The 27,507-nt window shown below is 41.8% G+C and overlaps 1 protein-coding gene across 2 annotated transcripts in view; it reads left to right on the forward strand.

The window, feature by feature from the left end:
• Positions 1-27,507, forward strand: part of LOC144604425 (casein kinase II subunit alpha) — an 85,333-nt gene that overhangs the window by 9,920 nt on the left and 47,906 nt on the right. For both annotated transcript variants that reach the window (XM_078418819.1, XM_078418820.1), the window contains exon 2: positions 17,548-17,776. In XM_078418819.1, the coding sequence (XP_078274945.1) occupies positions 17,676-17,776 (101 nt within the window). In that variant the 5' untranslated portion in view covers positions 17,548-17,675. The remainder of the gene's footprint in view (positions 1-17,547; positions 17,777-27,507) is intronic.

The raw sequence follows: 27,507 nt of genomic DNA on the forward strand, positions 1-27,507 counted from the left end.
GTCGAGGAAGAAACGGAGGGCTTTAAGACTCTTCTAGTGGGGGGGATGGAGGTGTAGAGTGACTGGACATCCATAGTATAGATGAAGGAGTGGGGGCCTGGAAAATGGAAGTCATTGAGGAAACGAAGAGTGTGTGAGATGTCTTGGACATGGGTCGGGTCTCTGAGTGTAGTGGTAATAGGCCTCTGATTTAGAATAACAAATGGGTGAGGTAAGCACGGCAGATTACATCCTGAAGAGTTTCAGTAAACTATCTTGAATTTTACATTAGTCAAATAAATCTTTTTGATTATCGTTACCAAGATTAGCTTTATAAATTTCCGTTATTAACTGCATTTAAATTCCATGGCAGAATTTAAAGTTCACTAGGGAGCCACAATGGCGCAGCTGGTAGAGCTGTTGCCTCGTGGTGCCAGAGACCCCTATTTGATCCTGACCTCCGGTGCTGTCAGTGTGAAGGGACTGCTCAGGTCTCCGAGTGCTCTGGCCGGTTAGACCGGTTTTTAAAACTTGTTGGGTTTAATGTTTTTAACTTAATATTTTTTATGTCGTTTTAAGTTATTTAAGAGTGATTCAAGTTGGTTTGAATGTCTGGTGGTAGACGTTTTAAAGGCTCTAAATTTTCCTTGAGTTTAGACAGGAGGAAAAGCTCTAACTCTCTCACAAATTGTGCTTTTTAATTAATACTGTCATGATGTTCGAGATGTGGGGGCTTGGCAGAGCATTGCAGGAGACCTAATACTTGCCTAGATTGATCAGCCTTTAGCATCCAACCCAGTTAATTGCAGATAAGCAGAACCTGCAGATTGTGTGTTCAAGCCATTTTGCCCATTATCACAATTGTGTTAGTTTGCAGATCTTCATAATGGTTCATAATAGAGTAAGAACCAGCCACTTTGCTTTCATTATTTAATGGAGATGGCAGTTGTAGAAGGGAACAATTGGTTTCATATTTCTTAAAATGAAATTGGCTGTGCGTTCCTGATCCTTAACTTCAAAACAAAGTTTGGTGTAAATGTTGCTGTTTGTATGTGCTTCCCCCATCTCCTTGCAGCACATTCCAAGCACTGACCATTCCATGTAAACAAAAAAAACTTGCCAAAGAAATCTTCTTTAAATTCTCCCCCTCACACCATAAATTTGTGCCTTCCAGTATTTTTACCTGGGGGAAAAAAATACTTGGATTATCTATCTTTTTCATGCCTCTTATAATTCCACGTATAATCGAAGTTTGTCCAACTTCTCGTAGAGAATGAAATCCTGATGCAGGGTTTTGACCCTAAACATCAACAATTTCTCTCTTCCCCATCCCCCTATAAATGCTGCTCGATCCACTGATTTCCTCCAACAGATTATTTGTTAACATCCTAGCATCCTAATGAATCTTTTCACCCTCTCTGAAGCCTTCACATCCTTCCTGTAATGCGGTGAACAGAACTGTACGCAATACTACAAATGTAGCCCAACCAAAGATTTATACAGCTGCAACATGTCTTCCTGATGTTTATATATGTCTTTCTAATTCAGTGCCCTAACCGCTGAAGGCAAAAATGCCGTACCCCTCCTTTATCACCCTAGCTACTTCCCTTTTCAAGGAGCTGCACATGTGCCCCAAAATCCCTCTACATCGATGCTCTGAAGGGACAAATCATTTATTGTATACTTTTCTCTTGTATTTGGTCTCCCAAAGTGTAATGCCTCACACATTCTTGGATTAAACTCACCAACGTCTTTATCCAAATATCACAAACAACAAAGAAGCGAGCATTGATCTCTGTGGGACCTCTGGTTACAGCACACCAGCCTGAGTAACTTACCGTAGTTTTTGTAAAGATTTATCTTTGAAAATAAACATAGCACAAAAAGTAAGGAAACTTGTGTTTGGTAGATTATTTCTTTGTTGTAACAATGCTTCTTGGCAATAAATCTTATACCGTTGGAAAGCCTGTTTATTTCCCTTTTAAATGGTGCCACATTTGTAAGGAACATGCATTTGTGGGATGAGCAGCAGAGCTGAGTATATGGGTTGCGCCCATGAAAAATCTGCCAAATCTTCTCTGCCAATGCCAAACAGCTTATTCTGCCATTGACTCTTGTTCGGTGTTGTTTGGTGGATTGGATGATTGAAGTCTGAAGAAACAAGACATATTGGCAATTTAACAATTTATTCATTTAATAAACAGGAGCCTCAGTAGCGTGTGGAAGAACCATACACAGCCACAACAGCCTGGCACCTCCTCCTCATGCTTGTCACCAGCCTGGTCACACACTGTTGTGGGATGGCATCCCATTCTTCAACCAGCATTTGTCGCAAGTCAGCCAACGTGGTTGTGTTGGTCACTATGGCACGAACAGCACGCCCAAGCTGATCCCACAAGTGTTCAATGGGGTTGAGGTCAGAACTGCTGGCATGCCATTCCATCCTCTCCGCACCCAAATTCTGGAGGTAGTCTCTGAGAAACCCTGCTCTGTGGGGGTGAGCATTGTCATCTTGGAGAATAGAGTTCGGTCCCAGACTGTGGAGATATGGGATTGCCACTGGTTGCAGAATCTCATCTCGATATCTCTCTGCATTGAGATTGCCTCCAATGATGACAAGCCTCGTTTTTCCAGTGAGGGAGATGCCGCCCCACACCATCACACTGCCTCCACCAAAAGATGTTACTCTATTGGTGCAGCAATCAGCATAGCGTTCTCCGCGTCTTCTCCACACTTTGACCCTATGATCCAACTGCCGTAGGCAGAATCTGGACTCATCGCTGAACATAACGTTCCTCCACATGTTCAAGTTCCAGTGCACGTGTTGCCGACACCAGCGCAAACGGGCCTGACGGTGAAGGGCAGTCACAGCAGGCCTCCTGGCAGCCCTATGAGACTGGAGATCGGCTGCGTGCAGTCTGTTCCGAATTGTCTGGGCAGAGAGCCGTCGGCCATATCGTCCTGCAAACCTTGACTGTAAATCTGTAGAAGACAGCCTACGGTTCCTAAGTGCTGACAGGGTGAGGAAACGGTCTTCTTCGGGTGTCGTCTTCTTGGGACGCCCACTTCGCGGCCTGTCTCTGACATCCCCCGTTATATGGAACTTGGCCTTCACTTTGGAGATGATACTAGGGCTCACTCCAAATAATGCCGCAACTTGGTTTTGCGGAACACCAGCTTGAAGTTGCCCTATCGCACGGGCCCTATCCAGATCAGTCAAACGTGGCATGCCGATTCTTGGAGCAGACACCTACTGACCACTGTAGCAGGGCCCATGCTCACAGATGCTGCCAATCAGGCACCTGATTGTCAGCACCTGGGGGTACCAGAAGCTCAAAACAAGAGTCAATAGCAACAGCAGAATAAGCTGTTTGGCATTGGCAGAGAAGATTTGGCAAATTTTTCATGGGCGCAACCCATATACTCAGCTCTGTTGCTCATCCCACAAATGCATGTTCCTTACAAATGTGGCACCATTTAAAAGGGAAATAAACAGGCTTTCCAACGGTATAAGATTTATTGCCAAGAAGCATTGTTACAACAAAGAAATAATCTACCAAACACAAATTTCCTTACTTTTTGTGCTATGTTTATTAATCTGCTCCGAGCAATCAGTCTTGAATATTAAAACTATTACAATCACTGTTTTATATACTACGTCACTTTGTGTAAATGGCTTGTCGTCAGGGGGTGTCTTTTGTTATGTTTCATACTGCAAACCCAAAATTGAAGACATCCTAAATAACAAGTGAAAAGGTAAACGAGATCTGCGATGTTAGCATTGAAATGCAGAACTGCAGATTCATGTGGCTTCATCAATGTGAAGAGCCATTTCCAGTTGGTGCTCTCCACAACTTTCTCTGCACTCAAGTTCAGAAATCTGTCATGGAAGCCTTTTTGTCATTTTGCATGTTTTTTCAATAAACAGAAATGTTGAGCAGGGAGAAATGGATAACCTAGCTTGCTTGCAGAGTTAGGCATCCTTTGCTGTCAATTTTTTTTCCATACCCTTTGGTCCAGTTTTAGTAGTCCCTAATTCTGCTGCTGTAAACATTACTCTTGGCCAAATCATAATTCCGATTTTATATAAAGTCTAACATTTTCCCTTAAATACAATTAAGATTTTGGAAATTCATGGATGTTCTTGCAGCAAATTTATGAAAACTAGAACGTTAAACATTTATATGTTTCTAAGGCTGACTACTGTATTGTGCTTCCATATTCTCCTTTCATTTTAAATGCTCAGCATTTGGTATATTTTCTTTGACGAAATTGTTTGCTTGTCTCTGATCTTTGCACGCTGCACAGTTTGAAATGTAGCTTCTAGGAATTGCTGAATCACATTTTCTTGATCATTATTTCTCTTTTTTTTTTTTAACATTATTGGGGGCATCAAAACTATGAAAAAGATCAGTGCCAAACTTTAAAAAAAAATAGAGCTGATACAACTTAATGTTTATTGATAACTCCCTTATTATGTGGCGCAGTGCTGTCAAGGCATATAATGCTGAGGTTAACTCAAATTCTGTGATTATGAATTTGATTTTAGAAATTAGACCTTGATTTCTGTTTAAAGAGATGTACAAAAGGTCAATTCTAGTAATTTTTATATATTTTCCATTGATACGGTTTATTGCACATGAAAACTAATTTCAAAATTATATGTTTTGAATGTAGCAATAATACATAATTTCTGTTTTAATTTTGTTTTGAATAACCTACTTGGGTTTAGAGACTTGTGACACAACAGTTGATTGAGATGGAAATGGTGTAACTTTTAAGTTGAAATCAGTCAGTTGCTGTAAACTGGCTGATGTTCCTAGCAGTATTAAGCAACTGAATCGTCACATCTATGATAATAGGCAAGTATCTTTAAGATAAGAACATAAAATAATAAATGGGAAAGTAATAAACTCGTCAGCCATTCGGTATGGTATGGTATAGGAAGGAACTGCAGATACTGGTTTAAACCGAAGATGCACAAAAAACTGGAGTAACTCAGTGGGACGGGCAGCATTTCTGAAGAGAAGGAATGTGTGACTCAGCGGGACCGGCAGCATCTCTGGAGAGAAGGAATGGGTGGCCTTTCAGGTTGGGTCTCTGCCGGAAATGTCACTCATTCCTTTTCTCCAGAGATGCTGCCTGTCCTGCTGAGTTACTCCAGTATGGTATGGAGCTTTATTTGTTACATGTACCGAGGTACAGTGAAATTCATTTTTGTATACAGTTCAGTACGTATCACAGAACTTAAGCATTTAGATACATATTAGATAACCAGATACAGTTCAAATGTATAGCAGTAGTACACTGGTACAGTATACAGCGTTGCCAGTTTGGCGCCATTTTCAAGTCCCAGTTGTTGTAAGTGCAGGGATCTTGACCTGACCACAAAGACCCGTTGACCTGGCCTAGCCAGGCATAGCCGTGGTGTCTTCGCCACTGCTCCACCGCTGTAGGCCATGTGCGGTCTAGGAGCAGCGCCCGAACCAGCCTAGCCCCAGGCTGTTGCAGGGCCTCCAGCCGTCGAAGCCGTGCACTCCCTCCTGCAGCCGGTCTGCTTACCGGCCCTCCAGATGGGTTCACATAGGTCCCCGATCCAAGGTGGGTGAGCTGGGCCTTCTGGGCATTTCAGATCCGCGGGTCCACCATCCGTGGCGGGCGGGTCTTGGGTCCGAGGCGGGTGGTCCTACTGGGTGGGTTCCAGCGTGGTGTTGATTGAATCGATGGGGGACGAGTTGGTTTGAATGATGAACTGGGCTATGTTCACAACTCTATTCAATTTCTTGCGGTCTGGGGTAGAGCAGTTGCCATACCAAGCTGTGATGCATCCAGGTAGGATGCTTTCTATGGTACATTGGTAGAACTTAGTGTCATTGGAGACATGCAGATTTTCCTCAGCCTTCTAAGGAAGTTGAGGTGTTGGTGTGCTTTTTTGAACAGTTGTGTCAATGTGGTTGGACCACAAAACATTACTGGTGATATTTCAACCAAGGAACCTGAAGCTCTTGACCACCTCTTTAACACTATTGATTGTATTACACCCTGTTTCCTGAATTCGATGACTGGCTCCTTTGTTTTGCTGACATTGAGACATTGTTGTCCTGACACCATGCGAAGTGCGCTTATCTTCTTCCTGTACTCCATCTTGAAATCCTGCCCACAATGGTGGTATCATTTGCAAACTTATAAATGGAATTAGAATAGAATTTGGCTGTATAGTCATGAGTGTTTAGGTAGTGTAGTAAGGGGCTAAGAATGCAGCCTTGCACAGCACCATTATTAAGAATTATTGTGGGGGGTGCATTGTTGCCAATCGTTGCTGTTTGCAGCCTATAGGTCAGGAAGTCCAGGAAATAGTTGCAGAGGGGGGATGCTGAGTCCTTGGTCCAAGAGTTTGGATAGAATTATGGTGTTGAAGGCGGAGCAATAGTCAGTAAATAATCAAAGGTATTTATTCACAAAATGCTGGAGTAACTCAGCAGGTCAGGCAGCATCTCAGCAGAGAAGGAATGGGTGACGTTTCGGGTCGAGACCCTTCTTCAGTAAATAGTCTGTCACTTGTGTTTGTTAACCAGATGTTCCAGGAAGAGGTTAATATACCGAAAATATACACACAAAATGCTGGAGTAACACTTCGGGTCAGGCAGCATCTCCGGAGAAAAAGGATGGGCGACATTTCAGATCGGTACCTTTCTTCAAGAGACTTCATACCCAATTTGATTGTCATACTACATCATCCCCTGCTTACAAGCAGAAACTTCTTCAAGAAGAATCCCGACCCGAAACGTCGCCCATCTTTTTTCCCTAGAGATGCTGCCTGACTCGCTGCGTTACTCCAGCACTTTGTGTCTATTAGATGTATAGGTAGTTCTGCCATAATGCATGTTTCCATATCCTGAATTGGATATAGAAACATAGAAAATAGGTGCAGGAGGAGGCCATTCGGCCCTTTGGCCCTTCGAGCCAGCACCGCCATTCATTGTGATCATGGCTGATCATCCACAATCAGTAACCTGTGCCCAACCTCCCCATATCCCCTGATTCCACTAGCCCCCAATATAATGCGATTGATGAATTGGGGGATACTGTTTGTATTATGTTAGCTGAATTGGTTATAGCACGATTTTAATTGGGAACTAGAGAACCACGTATGTTATTTTGGAAATATGCAATCCAGTTTTTCCCCCCCGTTTCGTCAAAAAAAATCGGGGCGAAATAATTACCTCCCCACGGGTAAACAAACACCATCGTCTCTTAACACAAGGTGGCCATTGAAATTGAGAGCAATTATTTCTATTGACACTTGCGCAATGGTATAATATTAAAGAATGTAACATACGGCCATCAATTTCTAACAAAAATAAACATGGCTATAAAAAAACTATATTTTTGAAAAACCTATTGTGGGGCGCAGTGGGTTATTGCAAATGCGAACCCCCCCCCCCCCCCCCCCCCCAGTCCGCCTGTGTTCTAGCAGAACTACCCATATATAAACAACTTTTTTTTCTTACTTCCAGTCTACAGTGCCTTGGTGAGACCACACTTGGAATGTTGTGTACAGAGATCCAGACTTTTAAGAAAGGGTATGCTTTCCCCTGAGTATATGTGGCAAAAAATTGATTCCGGGGATGATGCGACTGTTGCACAAGGAGCAATTGGTTTGACCAGGCCTATATTGATTAGAAATTATAAGAATGAGAGAGAATCTAATTGAAATATACAAAGATTTAGATGCAGATAGGAATGTTATTGTATTCAAGGGATACTTCTGGCTGGAATATAAAGAACCAGGTACAGACTGAGATCATTCTGACTGAGATAGGAATATGGTGTAATACAACTTCAGCTGAGGTTGGATCAAATGGTAGAGCAACACAATGAGCCATATGGCTACTCTTATTTTTCTGTAGTGTTGCAAAATAAACTGCGGTGCATGAAGTGGGCGATCAGATACATGAAATCTCGCAATGCAGCACCGTCATTTTGCTTATTATAATCTGTCTTTATACCAATTGTTGCTTAAATTGAGGTGTTTCATTGAAAACCTGGAGTATTGAAAATGAGTGACATCAACCAATTGCACTGGATTGCTGTGATGAAATGCTAGAAGGCACTTTTGCTAAAGGAATGGTCGTTAGAAATTGTTACATTATTCTCCGCCAAACATTATTTAGCTACATGACGCAAAGCAAAGGTTACTTCATTTACCTTTTGCTGCAGGTATAGAAAGTATTATTGCCAACGTGCTCAACTGTTATTGAAACCATTGAATGCAATATCAGTTCCTATATGTACATGAGGTGTGATTCTGTTTACATGCTGTTTTTCAATGCTTTTTAGTTTGCAAAATTCTCCTGCCTTCTCGAGCTTCCCATTGTTTATTTGAATAATAGATTTAGACAGAACACCTCCTGAGCATCTTCTGCTTCAAAAATTCTGTTCTTAACCCTATTATCAGGCGTTATACTGAACATTGCCTGTCAATTCCCTCCACAGATGCTGCCTGACCTGCTGAGGTCCTCCAGCACTTCATGTTTTGATCATGCTGCAAGTGATGGCCTAAATGAAATGTCTTTACATTATGTTATGATAATAACTCAGTTCTGCATCTGATTTTTTTTATGAACGCATTTCACCGTTTCCAGGTGAAATGTCTGAGGTAGAAGAGTCTATTCCATGTCCTCCCCTTATTTCCATTTATTTACCTTTTAATAGGATCTTCTTATCGAGTCCACGTCACAAGATTAGAAATTGTTCAGCCAGAAGAAATTGTTCAGCCGACTTCTCGGCATCTGCATACAATGGCGTCTTGCGCGTGGTGGTGGAAAGATTGGTGGAAACGGCCGCACCGTGAACGCTCTTTCCTTGACCCCTTTTAATAGGACAATGTTATTTCAATCTAGTTTGTTCTATTGAAGTATGAAGTGGCAATGTGTACATCAATAGCTAATAGGGAATCTGTGCAAATGGTTGGATGAATGTAGCTATAATGTTTTGCTGTTCTGCTAGAGGGGTTTCGGACTTAACATTTTTGTGGATTGTGTTGTGAGATCCATCTGCTATTATATCAAGTTGATATTTCAGGATCTTTCTGACAATGAATCAACAGGACTAAAAACATACACTCACAAATTTCCATCTATCCACATTGATATGGACACAGCAGCTTAGTGATAATAGGACCAAAGTACAGCTTAGCTGCCTGATTTTTATGTTGCAAATATTGGAGAATGTGAGATTTATAAGATATATTTGGACAACATATTAGTAATGGATGTCTTTTAACGTTACAGTTTTTCCTGAAAAACAAAACACTTTATGTAGCCTCAGCATTAAGCAGTTTGTTTTTTGGCTTTTTGGGGGGCGTAACATTTCTATTTTCTCAATTTTTTAATAGTCTTGATGTAAATTGAGATTGAAAAGATTTGTTGAGGGCAAGATTTGTATTTGAGGTCTTTATATATTCAGGAAAACATTCAGTAGGCACAGACGATGGTAGACTTTTGCTGTGACTGATGTAGCCTGTCTGTGTTCATTATGTCAATGCTCTGTTGATATTTTGATTTGAATGTCCCAGTACAATACTGGGGTTCGTTCTGGGAGTTTGGTGCTTAACTGGCAACCTGTGATTTACAAATACTGCTCTCTTGCTTTATTGTACTTGTGCACCATCTGTTATTAGAATGAGGTGTGCATCCTGTGTACCCTCCTGTGCTTACCGTGGCCATCAATGGAAAAATTGGGATTGGGAATTTTAAGGACACAAATTCTGTGGCCAGAAGCAGAAATTGGCTGATTTGTTTTGTGTGCTAGCTCACTATAAATTAATATAACCCAGATTTGCAAAGGCCATTTGGTGGCATGAAGTTTTTTTTCCTCTCAACTGTTTTAATAATAGGTAGTGTAGAGTTGATGAATGCATTGTACTGCATAACTGAGCTGTAGTCACATTGAATAGGAAAATATGCTTGATGGATGAATTAACGTACCTTTTCCTATGTTTAGCTCAGCACTATTATGAGTAATGCTTATTTCTGAAAATTGTGTTCTTGATTCATAGATATTCTTACAAGTATATTTTATCTTTCCTGTAAGTTGGTCCATATTTGGTTACTGAATCTACATATTTGTAAATGGTTAAAAAAAATCAATTAACTTTTGACTTCATTTCCTCGTTCATCACTTAATTGTTTGCAGATGGGCAGTATACTTTATATATTTTGTGATGTGAGCCAAAATCAATCTTTTGCAAAATTAAGCAGTTATAGGATGGTTCATTGTAGAATAGGCTAAATAAACACTGACATTTATCTGCTGTTTAATTAGTCTTTTCTGCTGCTTAGCTGCTAATGTATCACATTTTGATTTCAGTTTGTATTGTAGTTGATTATGAGGCAGGATCTATCCTAGTGGAAGGTTCGGAATAGTGGAGTAAGGATCATTTAGTGTCCTTGTTGCTGATTATGTTCAATAGCTTCCACCAATAAAATGTTAATGAGCACTGGTGCCAACAGAAGCCTTCTCCACCTGCCCCTCGTGTTTAGCACAACTTGATCATTCCTTCTAACTTATAATAGCAGGCAAGATAATTGATGAAGCGTAAATATTGTTGTGGGTACAATGTCGGTACAATCCTGTGGAACTTTGATGTCCAGAGGCTGGGATTATTGACCTCCAAATTCCATGACTACCTTGCTTTATGGAAAGAATGATTCTAATCTTTGTAAAGTAGGCAGACTGGAAAAATAAGTGCCTCTTGAACCGCACTGATATTCTTTCAATGTTAAGGGGAAAGTGTTAGTGTAAGAAAATGGCTTTAAGGTAGTTGGGTTGTTCACATGGAGTTAAATATGGAATTCTTGGAGCTCTTTTTCCATGTTCGCTTTTGTTAATAGCTTCCATCATTTTGATGATTGAGAATATTTGAATTAGGGTGTAATTAGCTGGTAGACACAAAATGCTGGATCGAGTCTCTTCACTGAAGAAGGGTCTCGACCCGAAACGTAGCCCATTCCTTCTCTCCAGAGATGCTGCCTGTCCTGCTAAGTTACTCCAGCATTTTGTGTCTACCTTTGATTTAAACCAGCATCTGTAGTTCTTTCCCACAAGTAATTAGCTGGATTGACCTGGCCTGCTTGTGGATTGAAGTTAACTAGGTCAGGTTGATACTAGTGTTGCACCTTTGTATCGTTTTGGAACAGTTTGATTCAAGGTGCAACTAGTTCTGGAGTGCAAGTCGCCCCTAGCCCAAGATACCGTTGATTGCTCAGCCATTTCTTGAGATTAAGTTGTCCAAATTGAATTGTCTGAAGGCTGGCTTTTATGATGACGGAGGTATCAGGAGAAAGCTAAGGTGGAGTTGGCAGTGTTTACTAATCTTTTCACTTTGCCCCCTTTTGGGATTTTGTGAATCATTTTTGAGAATCAATTAAAAGTGTGCCATGTATTCTGCAAATTTTCAAGCAGTTAATTTAACAGCCTGCCCTTTTCATAACTGAATGCATTAAAGAAATACCTATGATTACAAGTTGTGTTTATTTAGCAAGTCAAGCAATGACTGTTAGCTGTCTATAATATTTTTAAGACTATAATATTCATAGATGCTGCTAGCTGTGTAGGAGAAAAACTGCAGATGCTGGTTTAAAGAACCAATTCGTCTGAAGAAGGGTCTCAACCTGAAACGTCACCCATTCCTTCTCTCCCAAGATGCTGCCTGACCCGCTGAGCTACTCCAGCATTTTGTGTCTACCTAGCTGATTAGCATTCTTATTTCTCAATTAGTTTCCCAATTAATAGTAAGAAAATTGAGGCAAAAGGTTATAGGATAGTAATTTTAAATAAAATTGGTTGCTGAAATTGGCTCGTATGTTCAATTTTCAGTCATGTAATAATATAACATAACTACGGCTGGTGTCTTAATTGCTGAATTTCTTCGAAAATCATCTTTCTCTAATTCTACCATTCATAATTAGCTAATATATGCATTAAAGTGGTTATGCTTTCATTGTGTTTTGAATTTCAAAGATTAAAAAATAATACTGTGGTACAAAGACCATTCTTAGGGCTGCCCTCTAATTGGCTTAATGAATAGTGCTGCTTGTATTTTGTACAGCGACGTTTGGTATTTTCTGCATGGCGATGATATTTTGCCTTCTGAGAATTTTGGGTGCCTTTTTCAAAAGAACCTGAAATAACAGCTTGTCCCCAATTAACTGGGAAGGTTGAGAATATTTGCTTAGATACCAAAGCATGCAAGTCAAGATGCAAGTCAAGATGAAGTCTGAACATTTGAAATGTAATGGTTTTCACTGTTCAAAAAGGTTAGCCTGGTAAAAGGCAACTTTCCAATGTATGACACTATTTCTCTAGCAACACTTTAGAAATGCCAGCATTTACACTACTGTTATTTGCAGAGAAATGCCTAGACTAGTTTTGGGAATGTTTCTTGAACTTCATGTGAAAATTGTATTTTTTTTAAGCTGTGGCAGAATAACATGCGATTATGTGGTCTCCATTTGAAGTCAGTCAATTCACCAGCATACAGCTGGGTTTTAGTGAATTGGATAACATTGAAAACCTAAATTTGAGCTTCAATTAATACATTTTTATGGGATGTGGGAACATCCTGACCTGGGGTTTAGATTTTAAAAAGCCTTTGAAGAGAACTGGGCAGGTGATGAGGTTTTTTTTTGAAGGGTGATAAACAATTTATGGAGGCATGCTTTTCTCAACCTGGAGGCTATATTAAATCCTTGAGCCATCATCGAGAGTAGTCAGGTTAGGGGAACTATACTCAGGAACATGAAAACTGAGGAGGATGCAGAGGAGATTTACAGAGTGCCAATGGTACCACCCCTTCTCATCCTTTCAAGGTCCCTCGTTTAAATTGTGCCTCTCTTTGCAGAACTCTAGAGAGACCAGTATAGCCCATCTAACCTTTCCACCCAAGACAACCCACCCAAACTCAGTCTTGTAAACATTTTATGAACTGCTTCCAGTGCATTAACATCCTTCCTTCAATATGGAAACCGATGCTGTGTACAATGCTCCCAATATAATCTCACCAATACCCTATTGATGAGAATACAACATGCTAGGGACTTATTGTTCTGAAGAAGGGTCTTGTCTCGAATCGTTACTTGTGGTGGGCTGACCATTCAGAGGCCATGCTGCAAGATGCACTGGGCGATGCACTGGAATATGTTCCAAGCAAGTTCCAGAGACGTCAATGAGTTTGCGGAAGCGGTTACGGACTTCATTGCCACAATAGCCGATACCATCATCCCCACGGTAAGGGTCGGTATCTTTCCTAACCAAAAACCCTGGGTGGACAGGTCTATTCGCGTGGCCTTGAATGTTCGCACCGCTGCTTACAACTCTGGCCTGGCATCCGGCAACATGGACGACTACAAGGTAGAGTCCTACCGACTGCGAAGGGCAGTGAAGGAGCAAAAAGGAGGTACCGGGACAGGATGGAGTCACAGATAGAGCAGCAGGACACCAGGCACCTTTGGCAGGGGCTACAGACTGTAACTAGTTACAGGTCCAGCACCCCCTCAACCGGAAGTGCCGGCTCCTCCTTAGCTGATGACCTGAACTCTTTTTATGCACGGTTTGAGACGGGTAACACCCCCAGCTCGCCGTCTAAAAACAGCACCGAAGGGGCGCTGGCTAGCGAGGCTGGAGGGGGATCCACCGCCAGGGATGTGCACACATTTTCGGTGTCCGAGCATGAGGTGAGGTGGGCTCTGACGCGTGTGAACACGAGGAAAGCTGGAGGCCCAGATGGTATATCTGGGCGAGTACTAAAGTCTTGTGCTACTCAGCTTGCTTCTGTGCTCACCACAATATTCAACCTTCTCCTTGGCCAAGTCCGTGGTCCCTGCATGCTTCAAAAGATCCATCATTGTTCCGGTGCCAAAGAATGCCTCTCCAGCGTGTTTAAATGACTACCGACCGGTGGCCCTCACCTCGGTTGTCATGAAATGCTTCGAGAGGCTAATCAAGAAGCACATCTGTGCCCTCCTCCCTCGCAACATGGACCCACTGCAGTTCGCATACCATCCGAACAGGTCCACGGATGATGCGGTCTCCCAGGTTCTGCACACCGCTCTCTTTCATCTGGACAGCCAGGGGGGCTATGTGAGGATGCTGTTCATTGACTTTAGTTCAGCATTCAACACAATAGTCCCCAGCAGACTGGTTGAGAAGCTGCTGGAACTGGGGCTTAGCACCCCTCTGTGTGCCTGGGTCCTGGACTTTCTCACCGCCAGGCCCCAAGTGGTCAGGATGGGGGAACACACATCTAGCTCCCTCACCCTGAACATAGGATCCCCCCAGGGTTGCGTCCTTAGCCCCCTACTGTACTCCCTGTACACACATGACTGTGGGGCCAGGTTCAGCTCAAATTCCATCATCAAGTTTGCTGATGACACTGTGGTGGTGGGCCGGATCTCCGATAACGATGAGAAGGCCTACCGGGAGGAGGTGGCTGATCTGGCACTCTGGTGTCAGGACAATAGCCTCCTCTTGAATGTCACTAAAACTAAGGAGCTGATTGTGGACTTTAGAAGGGCTAAACATCCAAGCACATACACGCCACTGGAGATAAATGGGTCTACTGTGGATAGGGTGAGCAGTTTTAAATACTTGGGAGTCCGCATCACAGAGGATCTGACATGGGCAACGCACATTGCCGCACTGGTGGGTAAGGCAAAGCAGAGCCTTTACCACCTTAGACAGCTGAGGAAATTCAGAGTGTCTCTGAGGATCATTCATTGCTTCTACTCTGGGGCTGTAGAGAGGATCCTGTCCGGCAACATTACAGTCTGGTTTTGGAACAGCTCTGCCCAGGACAGGATGGCCCTGCAGAGAGTAGTGCGTTCGGCAGAACGCACCATGGGAACTACACTCGTCCCCCTGCAGGACCTATACATCAGGAGGTGCAGATCCAGAGCAAGTAAGATTATGAGGGTCCCCTGCCACCCCAGTAACGGACTGTTCCAGATGCTACGGTCAGGCAAACGCCTCCGCTGTCACGCTGTGAAAACGGAGAGGATGAGACGGAGTTTCTTCCCACAGGCCATCAGGACTGTCAACTTTTATAACTCCAGAGACTAAATTTTGTCTACACTATAGTAACTTTATTAACTTTATTTATATGCTGTAACTGTAATTCTTTTTTGTGCACAATCCGCAGGCACTGCCACTTTTATTTCACTGCACATCGTGTATGGGTATGTGACAAATAAACTTGACTTGACTTGTCCATTCCCTCCAAATTAACCTCCCTACTCAGTCATACAGCATGGAAATAGGCCCTTTAGCTCAACTTGCCCATGCTGACCAAGATGCTCCATCTTGACTAGTTCCACCTGTCTTGATTTTCTAGTTTAGATTATCAGTCACGTGTACGGCTGTGTCACGTGCTACTGTGAAAGGCTTTTTGTTGCTTGCTATCCAGTCAGCGAAAAGACTATACATGATTACAATGAAGCCATCCACTGTGTACAGATAAAGAATAAAGGATATAACTTTAGTGCACAGTAAAGTCCAATTAAAAGTAGTTTGAATGTCTCCAATGAGGTAGAACTGCTCTCTAGTTGGTGAGAGGATGGTTTAGTTGCCTGATAACAGCTGGAAAGAAACTGTCCCTGAATCTGGAGGTATGCATTTTCAAACACTGTACCTCTTGTTTGATGGGAGAGGGGGGGAGAGCGAGGGAGTGACCGGAATGAGACTGGTCCTTGATTATGTTGATGGCCTTGCCGAGGCAGCATAAAATGTTGATGGTCAATGGATGGAGGTTTGTTTGCGTGGTGGTCTGGGCTAAGTCCACATCTCTCTTGCTGTCTTGGAGCTGTTCCCAAACCATACTGTGATGCATCTTGATTAAATTTCTCTCCGCGGTGCATCTGTAGAAGTTGGTGAGGTTTGTTAGGGACATGCCAAACATCCTAAGCTTTCTAAGGAAATAGAGGCATTGATGTGCTTTCTCAGCCAATTCTTCGATGTGGCGGGTCCAGGACAAATTGCTGGTGATATTTATTCCTAAGAACATTTAACCGTTCAACCATCTCTACTTTGGCGCCATCAATGTATACCTGGGTATGTGTGTCACTTCACTTCCTGAAGTCGATCATAATCTACTTTGTCTTGCTGACATTGAGGGAGAGGTTGTTGTATTGGCACCAGGTTACGAGGATCTCGGTCTCCTTCCTGTACTCCGTCTTGTCATTATTTGATACCTGGCCCACTATGGAGGTGTCGTCTATGAATTTAAGGTGAGAAACTATAGATGATGACATTGCACTTTGAGCAGAAAAAGATATGGAGGCAATATGTTGTTAGAAATTATGAAAGGTTTTGATGGAAGTGTTGTTCTGTTCAGTGAATTGCTAACTAAAAGACATCATTTAAATCAGCAATTGAAGCAGAGGAGAAATGGGGCAATTTTCCTGGTAGCAACTGAAATGCGAGTTAGTTTGTAACATTCAAAATAAATTGATGTACTGCATAAGGGTTATGGGAAAGAGTGGGAGTGGAGCTAATTGGATGGTGCGTTCAAAGCACTGGTCCAGGTGCAAGACTCGTGTGGCCTTATGTGCCTTATACCCGTTGTCGATGTGTTTCTCTCAATGGGAGATTGAAATTAACATTCCCTTTCTCCAGTTTATTGCAAAAGGTTCAAATAATAGAAGGGAAGATTGAATTATACTCTAATGATAAGTAATTAAATTCTTTTTTTTTTTTGGTTTTATATTCTGATGTGCACAGATCTGTGTTATAATTTCAAAGATTGAATTTGCTGTATGTGCAGCAGTTAGTGTTCTTGTTGCAGAAGCTCTTTTATTCCCTGGCATTGGTGGTCTATTTTTAATCAATTTTTTTTTTAAAGGCTGCCATATGGTGTGGAAACAATAATTCTATTTCAGTACTTGAATATGGTATAGTATTTTAATGAAGTTGTGACTTAAAGGCAACACAGTGAAATTTTCAAGAAGGCGTTCTTTTGAGAAAAATAATTTAAAGTTAAAGGTGGAACAGTGTCCCAGTTTCTCAGTGGCGGATTCATTTGGTGTTACTTCATTAAAGCAAATTTGAAATCCGTTTGAATAAAATCAAGAATTATATATTCAGTCTGTAGCCAATGTATTCAGCACATTCCAGGTCCTCTCCAGTATTTGAATTGTTGCCATTCAGATACCTTCCAGCTACTGCCTTTAAGACATTAATTTTATAAGTATTTTTAATACCTCCATCAGGCTTGAAAATGCACATCAATAAAAAGGAAAGTAGGAACGTATGCAGTGTAATACTTACTGAATTGCCAAAACCCTAAAGTACAAATGTACCACAACCAATGCAGTCAGTCTGTGGCCTGTAATTTGATTGTTTCTTGGTGCCATTTTTCAGTTTATTTTACTGAGTGCTTTGAAACTTGTTGCATGTATTTTTCTGTTGATAATGGAATAGTTTTACAAAAACATGTCTTAAGGAATGGATACAATAAGCAAAACTCATAAAGATACCCACTGTTAATCTATAATATTTGTGTTCTCTTAACAGTGGAAAAAGTGTGATCTAAGAGAGACCCCTCCCACTCCATTGTTTGTCAACACCAAAAGTAATTGCCCCCAGCTGTTAAACCGCTCAACATCTGCTTCTGAACTGCTTCCGGTCTCTTCCAAGAAGACATGGCAGGACCTGTGCCAAGCAGGGCCAGAGTTTATACCGATGTGAATACACACAAACCAAGAGAATACTGGGATTATGAATCTCACGTGGTGGAATGGGGGTAAGTTTGCTTACATCAGATTGCTTGAATGTTCAACAACAAATGTTGGATGGTACTTCCAATTATGTATTATCTTTTGCAACCGAGGAAAGTGTTAAATGGATCACTGCTAATGAATTTAATTTAGTGTGCTTGTTACTTTAAGAAATATTCACTCAATTTGTGCACATTGTGGTCTTACAAATCCGCAAGTTGTGTAAGTTGTATGAATTTGTATTGCCTTGGGCAGTGCATGAATTCCTTAGATGGGATGGTTTAAATCTGACTCATCTGAACAGGTAGTATTAGATTTCATCTGAAATGCAGCGATTTTGGAGATGTGGAGCTACTTCGAATTGTCAAACTAGGCTCTTTGAGCCCTGGAGAATTGTTTGAGTACAAGTTTCTGACTTGAAGACGAGAGATTTGCCCTTTCAGGAAAATAAATCCTCAAAAGAATTGTGACGGTACTTAATCTTGGGTGGTTGAAATTACATTGTTTTCTTTCATTCTGTGAGGGCATTTACTTTGTGCAGGGTTATTTTTACCCATCTCTATACTACAAGACAAAAGTATGATGAGCAGCCACCTAGAATGGTTGCAGTTGGTATGGTGAAGATTATTCTACACTGCCTAATTTCAGCAGCGATGAAAGAATGGTAATTTATTTCTGAGTTGGGATGATGTGTGGTTTCGAAGGGAGCTAACATGCCGACTGTTCTTGTTGTTCGAGGTGGTGACAGCCTTGGGTTTGGGAGATCGTGTCAAAAAAGCCTTAGTGGAATGCACTTTGAAGATGGCACGCACTGCATCTTGAGAAATTAATGACAGTTGTAACCTTGGCATGTAGGCTTTTGTTGGTAGTATAACCAGATATCCATATAGAACCCAAAATTGATACAGACCTTTATTTCCTGTAATTAGGTGATGACTTCAATTATGTGTTAATTTTCTTTTCCCAATTGGCATGGTTGTTTTTCAATTGTACTTGCTGTGATGCAGCAAAGATGTATTCTGGAATCTTCACAGAATACTGATTTGTTAGAGGGCTTTTAGTTGTCACAGGTACATTAGCCTGTACTTGAGAAAAAGGACGTCCATTGTAGTTGAATGCTGCTTTGTTGGGTACCTGAGTGCTGGACAGTGAACCACTGCCCCTCCTGATATGGTAATCTGGCCAAATCCTGGCTTTCCCTGCTACTGTGCATTGCTATCCTGGGAACCTCTCACTCCCTTAGAATGAACAGCCTCGTGCCTTGGAATGGAGACCCTGCCTGTGTGAGCTCGTGATGGGTGATGTGGATGAGCATTGTGGCAACTGAGTGCTGACATAGGGGACTCGGGACTAACAATGTAAGTGTGGGCCATTGCTGGGAACTGGCAAGAGCCCTCGTGGTTTTGTTGCACAGTTCTTCCCTAACCCACAGATTGGCAAGAACATTAAAAGTAGAAACGGGTGTAAATATATTTGGTTCTTTTCAGGCTCCAGTGTCCAATAAGATTATTTTGTTGACCTTTTACTTCAGCACCACTTTCCGGAACTAGCCCCACAATTTTTTGATAACAAAAAATATTTTGTTCTCTATGTTAAGTCGGATTGGGTTTGCTTAATCTGCCCTCTAATGACAAACTTGCTATTCCAGGAATCTGTTTGGTAATTTTCATTGCGCTTCTTTGATTGAAAATGTACCCTTTTTGAGGTTGGACCCTGTATTCATAGTCACTCAGCTAGAAAATGATTATTTTCGCTATTTGTGTAGGAAGGAACTACAGATGCTGGTTTAAACTGAAGATAGACTCAAAATGCTGGAGTAACTCAGTGGGACAGGCAGCATCTCTGGAGAGAAGGAATGGGTGATGTTTTGAGTTGAGACCCTTCGGTGTCAGAGGTAATGGGGTTAGGAGGGAGAAATAGATCAGCCCTAGTTGAATGGTGGAGTAGACTTGATGGGCCGAATGGCCTAATTCGACTATTCTTCGTGACCCTTCAGTCTGAAGAAGGGTCGACCTAAAATGGCATCCATTCCTTCTCTCTAGAGATGGTGTCTGTCCCACTGAGTTACTCCAGCATTTTGTGTCTATCTTACTCTATTTTCTTTTAGTTATTGTTCTTTCGCTAAATTTCAACTTTTATATTCCCCCTCCCCTCTCCCAATGTGTGCACTCTTAATTTTATTTGACTGTTTCTTATGCAGTACCATACCTAAGGCCTTTTGGAAGTCCACATGCATCTGCAGGAATGGGTTGCTTCATTTTCTGAAGAGTTGCGAATGGAATGCAACGTTGTGCAATTCTCAGAAAATGTCCCAACCTCTAACCTTGTGATGAAAGGAGGTTCGTCAATGAAGCAGCTGAATATATTAATGGCCCAGGACATTGCTCTGAGGAATACTTGAAGTGGCATCCTAGGGCTAGGATGATTGAGACCACAACCATCTGTTGATAGCAGGTTAACTGATCTGCGGTTTTCTCTTTCCTTCCTTTCTTACATAGTGAGGTTACATTTGCTACTTTGCAATATATATGAACCATTCTAGAATATCCTTTCAGTGGTATATTAGGAGTGTGATGGAATACTCCCTACCTCTCTGGTTATATGCAATTGCAACATCCCTTAAGAAGCTTAACAACATCCAGGACAAAGCAAACTGCTCATCCACCACCGTCCCATGTGCCCCTTCTTCACTTTCCCACTGGTGGTTGAATGTACAAAATGTATTTTAATCACTTGCCTGGGCTACCCAGACAAAACTTATTGCACCCATGACCTGGAACGCAAAGATCAATGTGGACAATGGTATCTCAGCACCATCTCTTCATGGGCACACACAAAATGCTGGAGTAACTCAGTGAAAAAGATGCACGGTCAAGTCTATGGTTATTGGTTCTGTAAAATTAATTAAATGTTAGTTTGACACCTTTTGCAGCCACTCTAAAAATGGAATCAGATGGTTGGGGTTCTCTGTCCCAATTTAGAATCCAGTACCACACTAATGGAATGCTCGTATCAGTCTTCTGGTTTTCCGCTCATCTAAAATTCAATCCAGAAAGTGTAGGACTACTCCTAATACCATGACCAATAATAAACCCGGGCGGCGATGGGGCCTCGGCAGTGATGAAGCCTCGCCATGGCAGCGCAGCCTCCTGGGTGAATTGGCAGTCAATGAGAGTGTGGGGGGCATGAGGAAGGGGAAAGGACGATGCCCTGAGGGAGGGGACAGAACAATGGAGGAGCGCCGTGAGGGATGGGGAAGGACAATGGACAATGGGGGGGGTGGGGGCGTGGGAGGAAGAACAATGGAGGACCTAGCAGGGGTAAACTGCTGTGGGGGAGGGGGACAAAGGAGGAGCCGCCGTATTTTCTAACTTTGTCAGTGCTGTAGGTGACCGCTCAAGCAAAAAATTTCACTGTGCCTTATCACATGTGACAATAAAGTACTCCATTCCATTCCCTCAAACATCGCGTTGTATGTGTCATTGTTTATGGGTTCTTATTATGGAATCCATTTGATGTGAGACACTTTGGTCATTTGGAGGACTTGATAAGAAGTTTGAATAAATTCAAGTTTGTTCTTGATGAAAATTAATGACTGGGGGAAAATATTGGGGTGTTTTTGTTTCCCTGAATGAAAAAAATTGTAAAGTAGCGACCATGAAAGGTTAAAATGTTGATGCATGTTTTTGCTTGGAGAACCACTTGCTGATTTAACATTTTTCCTTGGTTTAAAACTGATTTGTAAAAATGTCTTGTAAGAAAATAACTGCAGATGCTGGTACAAATCGAAGGTATTTATTCATAAAATGCTGGAGTAACTCCGCAGGTCAGGCAGCATCTCAGGAGAGAAGGAATGGGTGACGTTTTGGGTCGAGACCCTTCTTCAGACTGATGTTAAAATGTCTTTGTCCCACATAATCATCACAAACCCAAACTAGGAAATGCTCAGGTGGCTTTCTGTTGCTCATTAAGACTTAATGGTAAACAAATGAAGCAGTGAGTTTATGTAGAGTTTTCTTCAACCAAATTAAAATAAATGGGGGTCTGAGCAAGTTATTTATTGCTCATGAATCAGAAATTATAATGAAATAGAAATTCCAGAGTCAAAGGGGCATGGTTTCCTTTAAAAAAATTAATTGAACTCCCTTTGCCAAATATTGCACTATTTTCCACCTACAATTGTTTACTATATTACATGGTGGTCTGTTACGGGTGACTTGAGGAAAAAATATGCTGCCACTTTTTATCATTTGCTAATGGCAGAGGTCTTGCCTATAACATGGTATTTGTGTGATACTGTGCAGACTCACCTTGTAATGCACAACATCACAATTCCAGGTGTGTGGGGTTCAGTTCCTTCACATAATTTGAAGCAGAAGTTGCAATTATATAAGACATTCTTGTTGCTTTTTTGTTAGAAAAGAACTGTGGTGGGTTCTTATTCACTGGGTAAGTTTACATTTAACATAGGTGCTTAACAAAGACAAAGGTAGCTGATGTAAGCCCACTTTTTAAGAAAGGAGGGAGAGAGAAAATGGAATTATAGACCAGTTAGCCTAACATCGGTAGTGGGGAAGATGCTTGAATCGATTATTAAAGATGTAAGTAGCAGCGCATTTGGAAAGCAGTGACAGGATCGGTCAAAGTCAGCATGGATTTATGAAGGGGAAATCATGCTTGACTAATATTCTGGAATTTTTTGAGGATGTAACAAGTAGAATGGATAAGGGAGAGCCAGTGGATGTGGTGTAACAGGACTTTCAAAAAGCCTTTGACAAGGTCTCACACAAGAGATTAGTGTGCAAAATTAGAGCACATGGTATTGGGGGTAGGGTATTGACATGGATAGAGAACTGATTGGCAGACAGGAAGCAAAAAGTAGGAATTAACGGGTCCTTTTCAGAATGGCAGGCAGTGACTAGTGGGGTGCCACAAAGCTCAGTGCTGGGACCCCAGTTATTTACAATATATATTAACGATTTAGATGAAGGAATTAAATGTAATATCCAAATTTGCGGGTGACACAAAGCTGGGTGGCAGTGTGAGCTGCGAGGAGGATGCTATGACACTGCAGGGTGACTTGGATAGGTTGGGTGAGTGGGCAGATGCATGACAGATGCAATATGATGTGGATAAATGTGAGGTTATCCACATTGGTGGCAAGAAGAAGGTGGCAGATTATTATCTGAATTGTGTCAAATTAGGAAAAGGATAGGTGCAACGAGACGGGTGTCCTTGTACATCAGTCACTGAAAGTAAGCATGCAGGTACAGCAGGCAGTGAAGAAACGCCATAGCGAGAGGATTTGACTATAGGAGCAAGGAGGTCCTACTGCAGTTGTACAGGGCCCTGGTGAAAGCACAACTGCTTTCACCAATACCTGGAGTATTGTGTGCAGTTTTGGTCTCCTAATTTGAGGAAGGACATTCTTACTATTGAGGGATTACAGCATAGGTTCACGCGGTTAATTCCGGGGTTGGTGGGACTGACATATGATGAAAGAATGGATCGACTGGGCTTATATTCACAGAAATTTGGAAGGATGAGAGGGTATCTTGTAGAAACATATAAAATTGTTAAGAGATTAAACAGGCTAGATGCAGGAAAAATATTCCCGATGTTGGGGGAGTCCAGAACCAAGAGCGACAGTTTAAGAATAAGAGGTGGGGCATTTAGGACTGAGATGAGGAAAACCTTTTTCACCCAGAGAGTTGCGAATCTGTGGAATTCTCTGCCACAGAGGGCAGCGGAGGCCAATTCACTGAATGTTTTCATGAGAGAGTTAGATATAGCTCTAAGGGATAACGGAATCAAGGGATATGGGGAGAAAGCAGGAACGGGGTACTAATTTTGAATGATCAGCCATGATCATATAGAATGGCGGTGCTGGCTCAAAGGGCCAAATGGCCTACTTCGCCTATTTTCTTTGTTTCTATGTTTATAAGACATTTGGTGAAAGCCATCTTGAGTTATCTATGTATTCATATCATTTTCATAAGCATTGTGGTTCTGAAAAGCTTTTAATTAATGTAACAGAACCAATGTGATGCATGCACCAATGAATACAACAGCGGAAGCCTGACTGCTTCAAGACAATCGTATTTAGCACTGCTTCTGCACAGAGTTGTTTGTCAACGTTATAACATTGGGGACTTTGAAATGATCGAACAGTACTAATCTGAATCGGTTGAAATGAGGCAGTAGTTTAAATTATTTTATTGTCCAGAATTGAAATGCAGATTAATAATGGCTCAAGAGACCTGAGGACTGAACCTTTTTTGGTTCTGATGAAAATGAACCTTGATCTATAGTGCTTGCATCTTGCATACAGCAGCAGGGGACAGGTTAGAGTCAAGAACAACTGCTGTTTAATTATCAGGCCTTGAAGAACATAGAGCAGAATATGCTTGTTTAGGAGGTGATATGGACTCTGATTTTTTTTTTAACCTGAATTTCTTTCTGCTTTGCAATGAATTAAACCATGACAATAAGATGAGGTGGTTGTGAGTTGGTCCCACTCCAGAGAACTGAGCACAATATTCCATGCTGGCACTAGCGCAGTGTTAAAGGAGCTTTGCACTGTTGGAGGTGCCACTTTTCAGATGCACTGTTAAACTTGCGTCTCAGCATGACTATTCCATCGGATTATTTTAAAGAAATCTTGCTTTTGAAATGTAATTGCTGCTGAAATGTAATAAATGAAGAAACCATTTATTGCACAGAAATATGTGCTTAATTTATTATTGTTGTCACGTTTACCGAGGTACAGTGAAAAGCTTTTTGTGTGCTATCCAGTCAACGAAAAGACTATACATGATTACAAACAAGCCGTCCACAGTACACCAGATAAAGGATACAACATTTAGTGCAAGATAAAATCTGAGTCTAGATTATTAAAGTTATCCAATGAGATAGATGGGTGGTCAAGACTGCACTCCAGCTGATGAGAGAATCATTCAGTTACCTGATATCGGCATACAGTGCATTCAGAAAGTATTTAGACCCCTTCACATTTTCCACATTTTGCTATGTTACAGCCTTATTTTAAAATGGATTAAATTCTTTTTTTTAAAAATCATCAATCTACACACAATACCCCATAATAAAAAAGCAAAAACAGGTGTTTAGAAATTTTTGCAAAGTAATTCAAAAGAAATAACCGAAATATCACATTTACATAAGTATTCAGACCCTTTGCTATGACACTCAAAATTGAGCTTATGTTCATCCTGTTTCCATTGATTATCCTTGAGATGTTTCTACAACATGATTGGAGTCCACCAGTGGTAAATTAAATTGATTGGACATGATTTGGAAAGGCACACACCTGTCTATATAATGTTCCACAGTTGACAGTGCATGTCAGAGCAAAAACCAAGCGATGAAGACAAAGGAGTTGTCCGTTGATCTCCGAGACAGGATTGTGTCGAGACACAGATCTGGGGAAGGGTATAAAACAATTTCTGCAGCATTGCAGATCCCAAAGAGCACAGTGACCTCTGTCATTCTCAAATGGAAGAACTTTGAAACCACCAGACTCTTCATAGAGCCTGGCCGCCCGGCCAAACTGAGCAATCGGGGGAGAAGGGCCTTGGTCAGGGAGGTGACCAAGAGCCTGATGGTCACTTTGACAGAGCTCCAGAGTTCATCTGTGAAGATGGGAGAACCCAGAAGGACAACTATATCTGCAGCACTCCACCAATCAGGCCTTTATGGTAGTGGCCAGACGGAAGCCACTCCTCAGTAAAAGGCACATGACAGCCCACATGGAGTTTGCCAAAAGGCACCTAAAGGACTGTCAGACCGTGAGAAACAAGATTCTCTGGTCTGATGAAACCAAGATTGAACTCTTTGGCTTGAATGCCAAGCTCATCACCTGGCTAATACCATACCTATGGTGAAGCATGGTAGTGGCAGCATCATGCTGTGGGGATATTTTTCAGCGGCAGGAACTGGGGGACTAGACAGGATCAAGGGAACGATGAACGGAGCAAAGTACAGAGAGATCCTTGATGAAAACCTGCTCCAGAGCGTTCTGGACCTCCAACTGGGGTGGGGGTTCACCTTCCAACAGGACAATGACCGTAAGCACACAGCCAAGACAACGCAGGAGTGGCTTCATGACGTCTGAATGTGCTTGAGTGGCCCGGCCAGAGCCCGGACTTGAACCCAATCGAACATCTCTGGAGGGACCTGAAAATAGCTGTGCATCGACACTCCCCATCGAACCTGACAGAGCTTGAGAGGAGCTGCAGAGAAGAATGGGAGAAATTACCCAAATATATGTATGCCAAGCTTGTAGCGTCATACCCAAGAAGACCAGGGGCCACGGTTTTAGAATAAGGGGTAGGCCATTTAGAAAGGAGATGAGGAAAAACGTTTTCACTCAGAGTAGTAAATCTGTGGAATTCTCTGCCTCAGAAGGCAGTGGAGGCCAATTCTCTGGATGCTTTCAAGAGAGTTAGATAGAGCTCTTAATGATAGCGGAGTCAGGAGGTTTGGGGAGAGGGCAGGAACGGGATACTGATTGTGGATGATCAGCCATGGTCACATTGAATGGCGGTGCTGGCTCGAAGGGCCGAATGGCCTATTCCTGCACCTATTGTCTATTGTCTAAGACTTGAGGCTGTAGTCATTGTCAACGGTGCCTCAACAAAGTACTGAGTAAAGGGTCTGAATACTTATGTAAATATGATATTTCAGTTATTTCTTTTTAATTACTTTGCAAAAATTTCTAAACACCTATTTTTGCTTTTTTATTATGGGGTATTGAGTGTAGATTGATGATTTAAAAAAAAAGAATTTAATCCATTTTAAAATAAGGCTGTAACGTAGAAAAATGTGGAAAAGGTGAAGTGGTCTATATACTTTATATTCTGTATATTCTTCTGCACTATATATTCTTCTTGGATCGGAACTGGAAACCAAGACTCACCTTGGATTTAAAGGTGACATGAAGGACAGCTTTTTCATGGAGGGTGGTGCCTATATAGAATGAGTTGCCGGAGGAACTGGTAGAGGCAGGTACAGCTGCCACATTTAAAAGATACTTGGATGTGTAAGGTTTGGACGGATGTGAACCAGGTGCATGCAAGAAACGGCTTGGTTAAGCAAATGTTCGGACGAGTTGGACTGTGGGGCCTTGTTCCCTGCTGCATAGCTTTGACTATTCCGCCTCATTCTGTGCTGCTCTCTAGTTTACATCAAACACCAGTTCAATGCTTATATTGATTTTATGTAACAATTTTATATTGGGACTGAAGTTGATTTCCAGGAAGAACTTAACTGCCTATATCTTGTTTAATTTTGTTCATTGCTTGGGCTGCTTCCTGGAGTTAGATCTGATGAAATATAAACATACAATTTGACCTTGACAAACCTTCCCTAAAGGGGGTGAAATTATTGTTTTCACTTTTTGTTCAGTTTGGATTTCTACTACTTTTAGCATTTTCATTTTTAAAAATCAGTCAAGGGATGCATCAGCTTGTGAACCATATAACACAATTACATTGAAATTTGCAATACCTTGAGCACTCAGAGCCATATTGATAAAATTTACCATTTCTACTAGATGACTAGTGTAATGCCACTGACAATACATCAAGTTAGGCAATGGATGGATTTCCCCTCTCCTTCCACTTCCCCTCCCCCCCTTCCCCTCCCCCACTCCATCCCCTTCAACCCCCTTATCCTCCCCTCCTCCCTCCACCCCCCCTCTCTCCCTCCCTAGGAGATAGATTTAAACTTTAAAATGTGA

Source organism: Rhinoraja longicauda, chromosome 22, assembly GCF_053455715.1.
Source record: "Rhinoraja longicauda isolate Sanriku21f chromosome 22, sRhiLon1.1, whole genome shotgun sequence".
Classification (NCBI taxonomy): domain Eukaryota; kingdom Metazoa; phylum Chordata; class Chondrichthyes; order Rajiformes; family Arhynchobatidae; genus Rhinoraja; species Rhinoraja longicauda.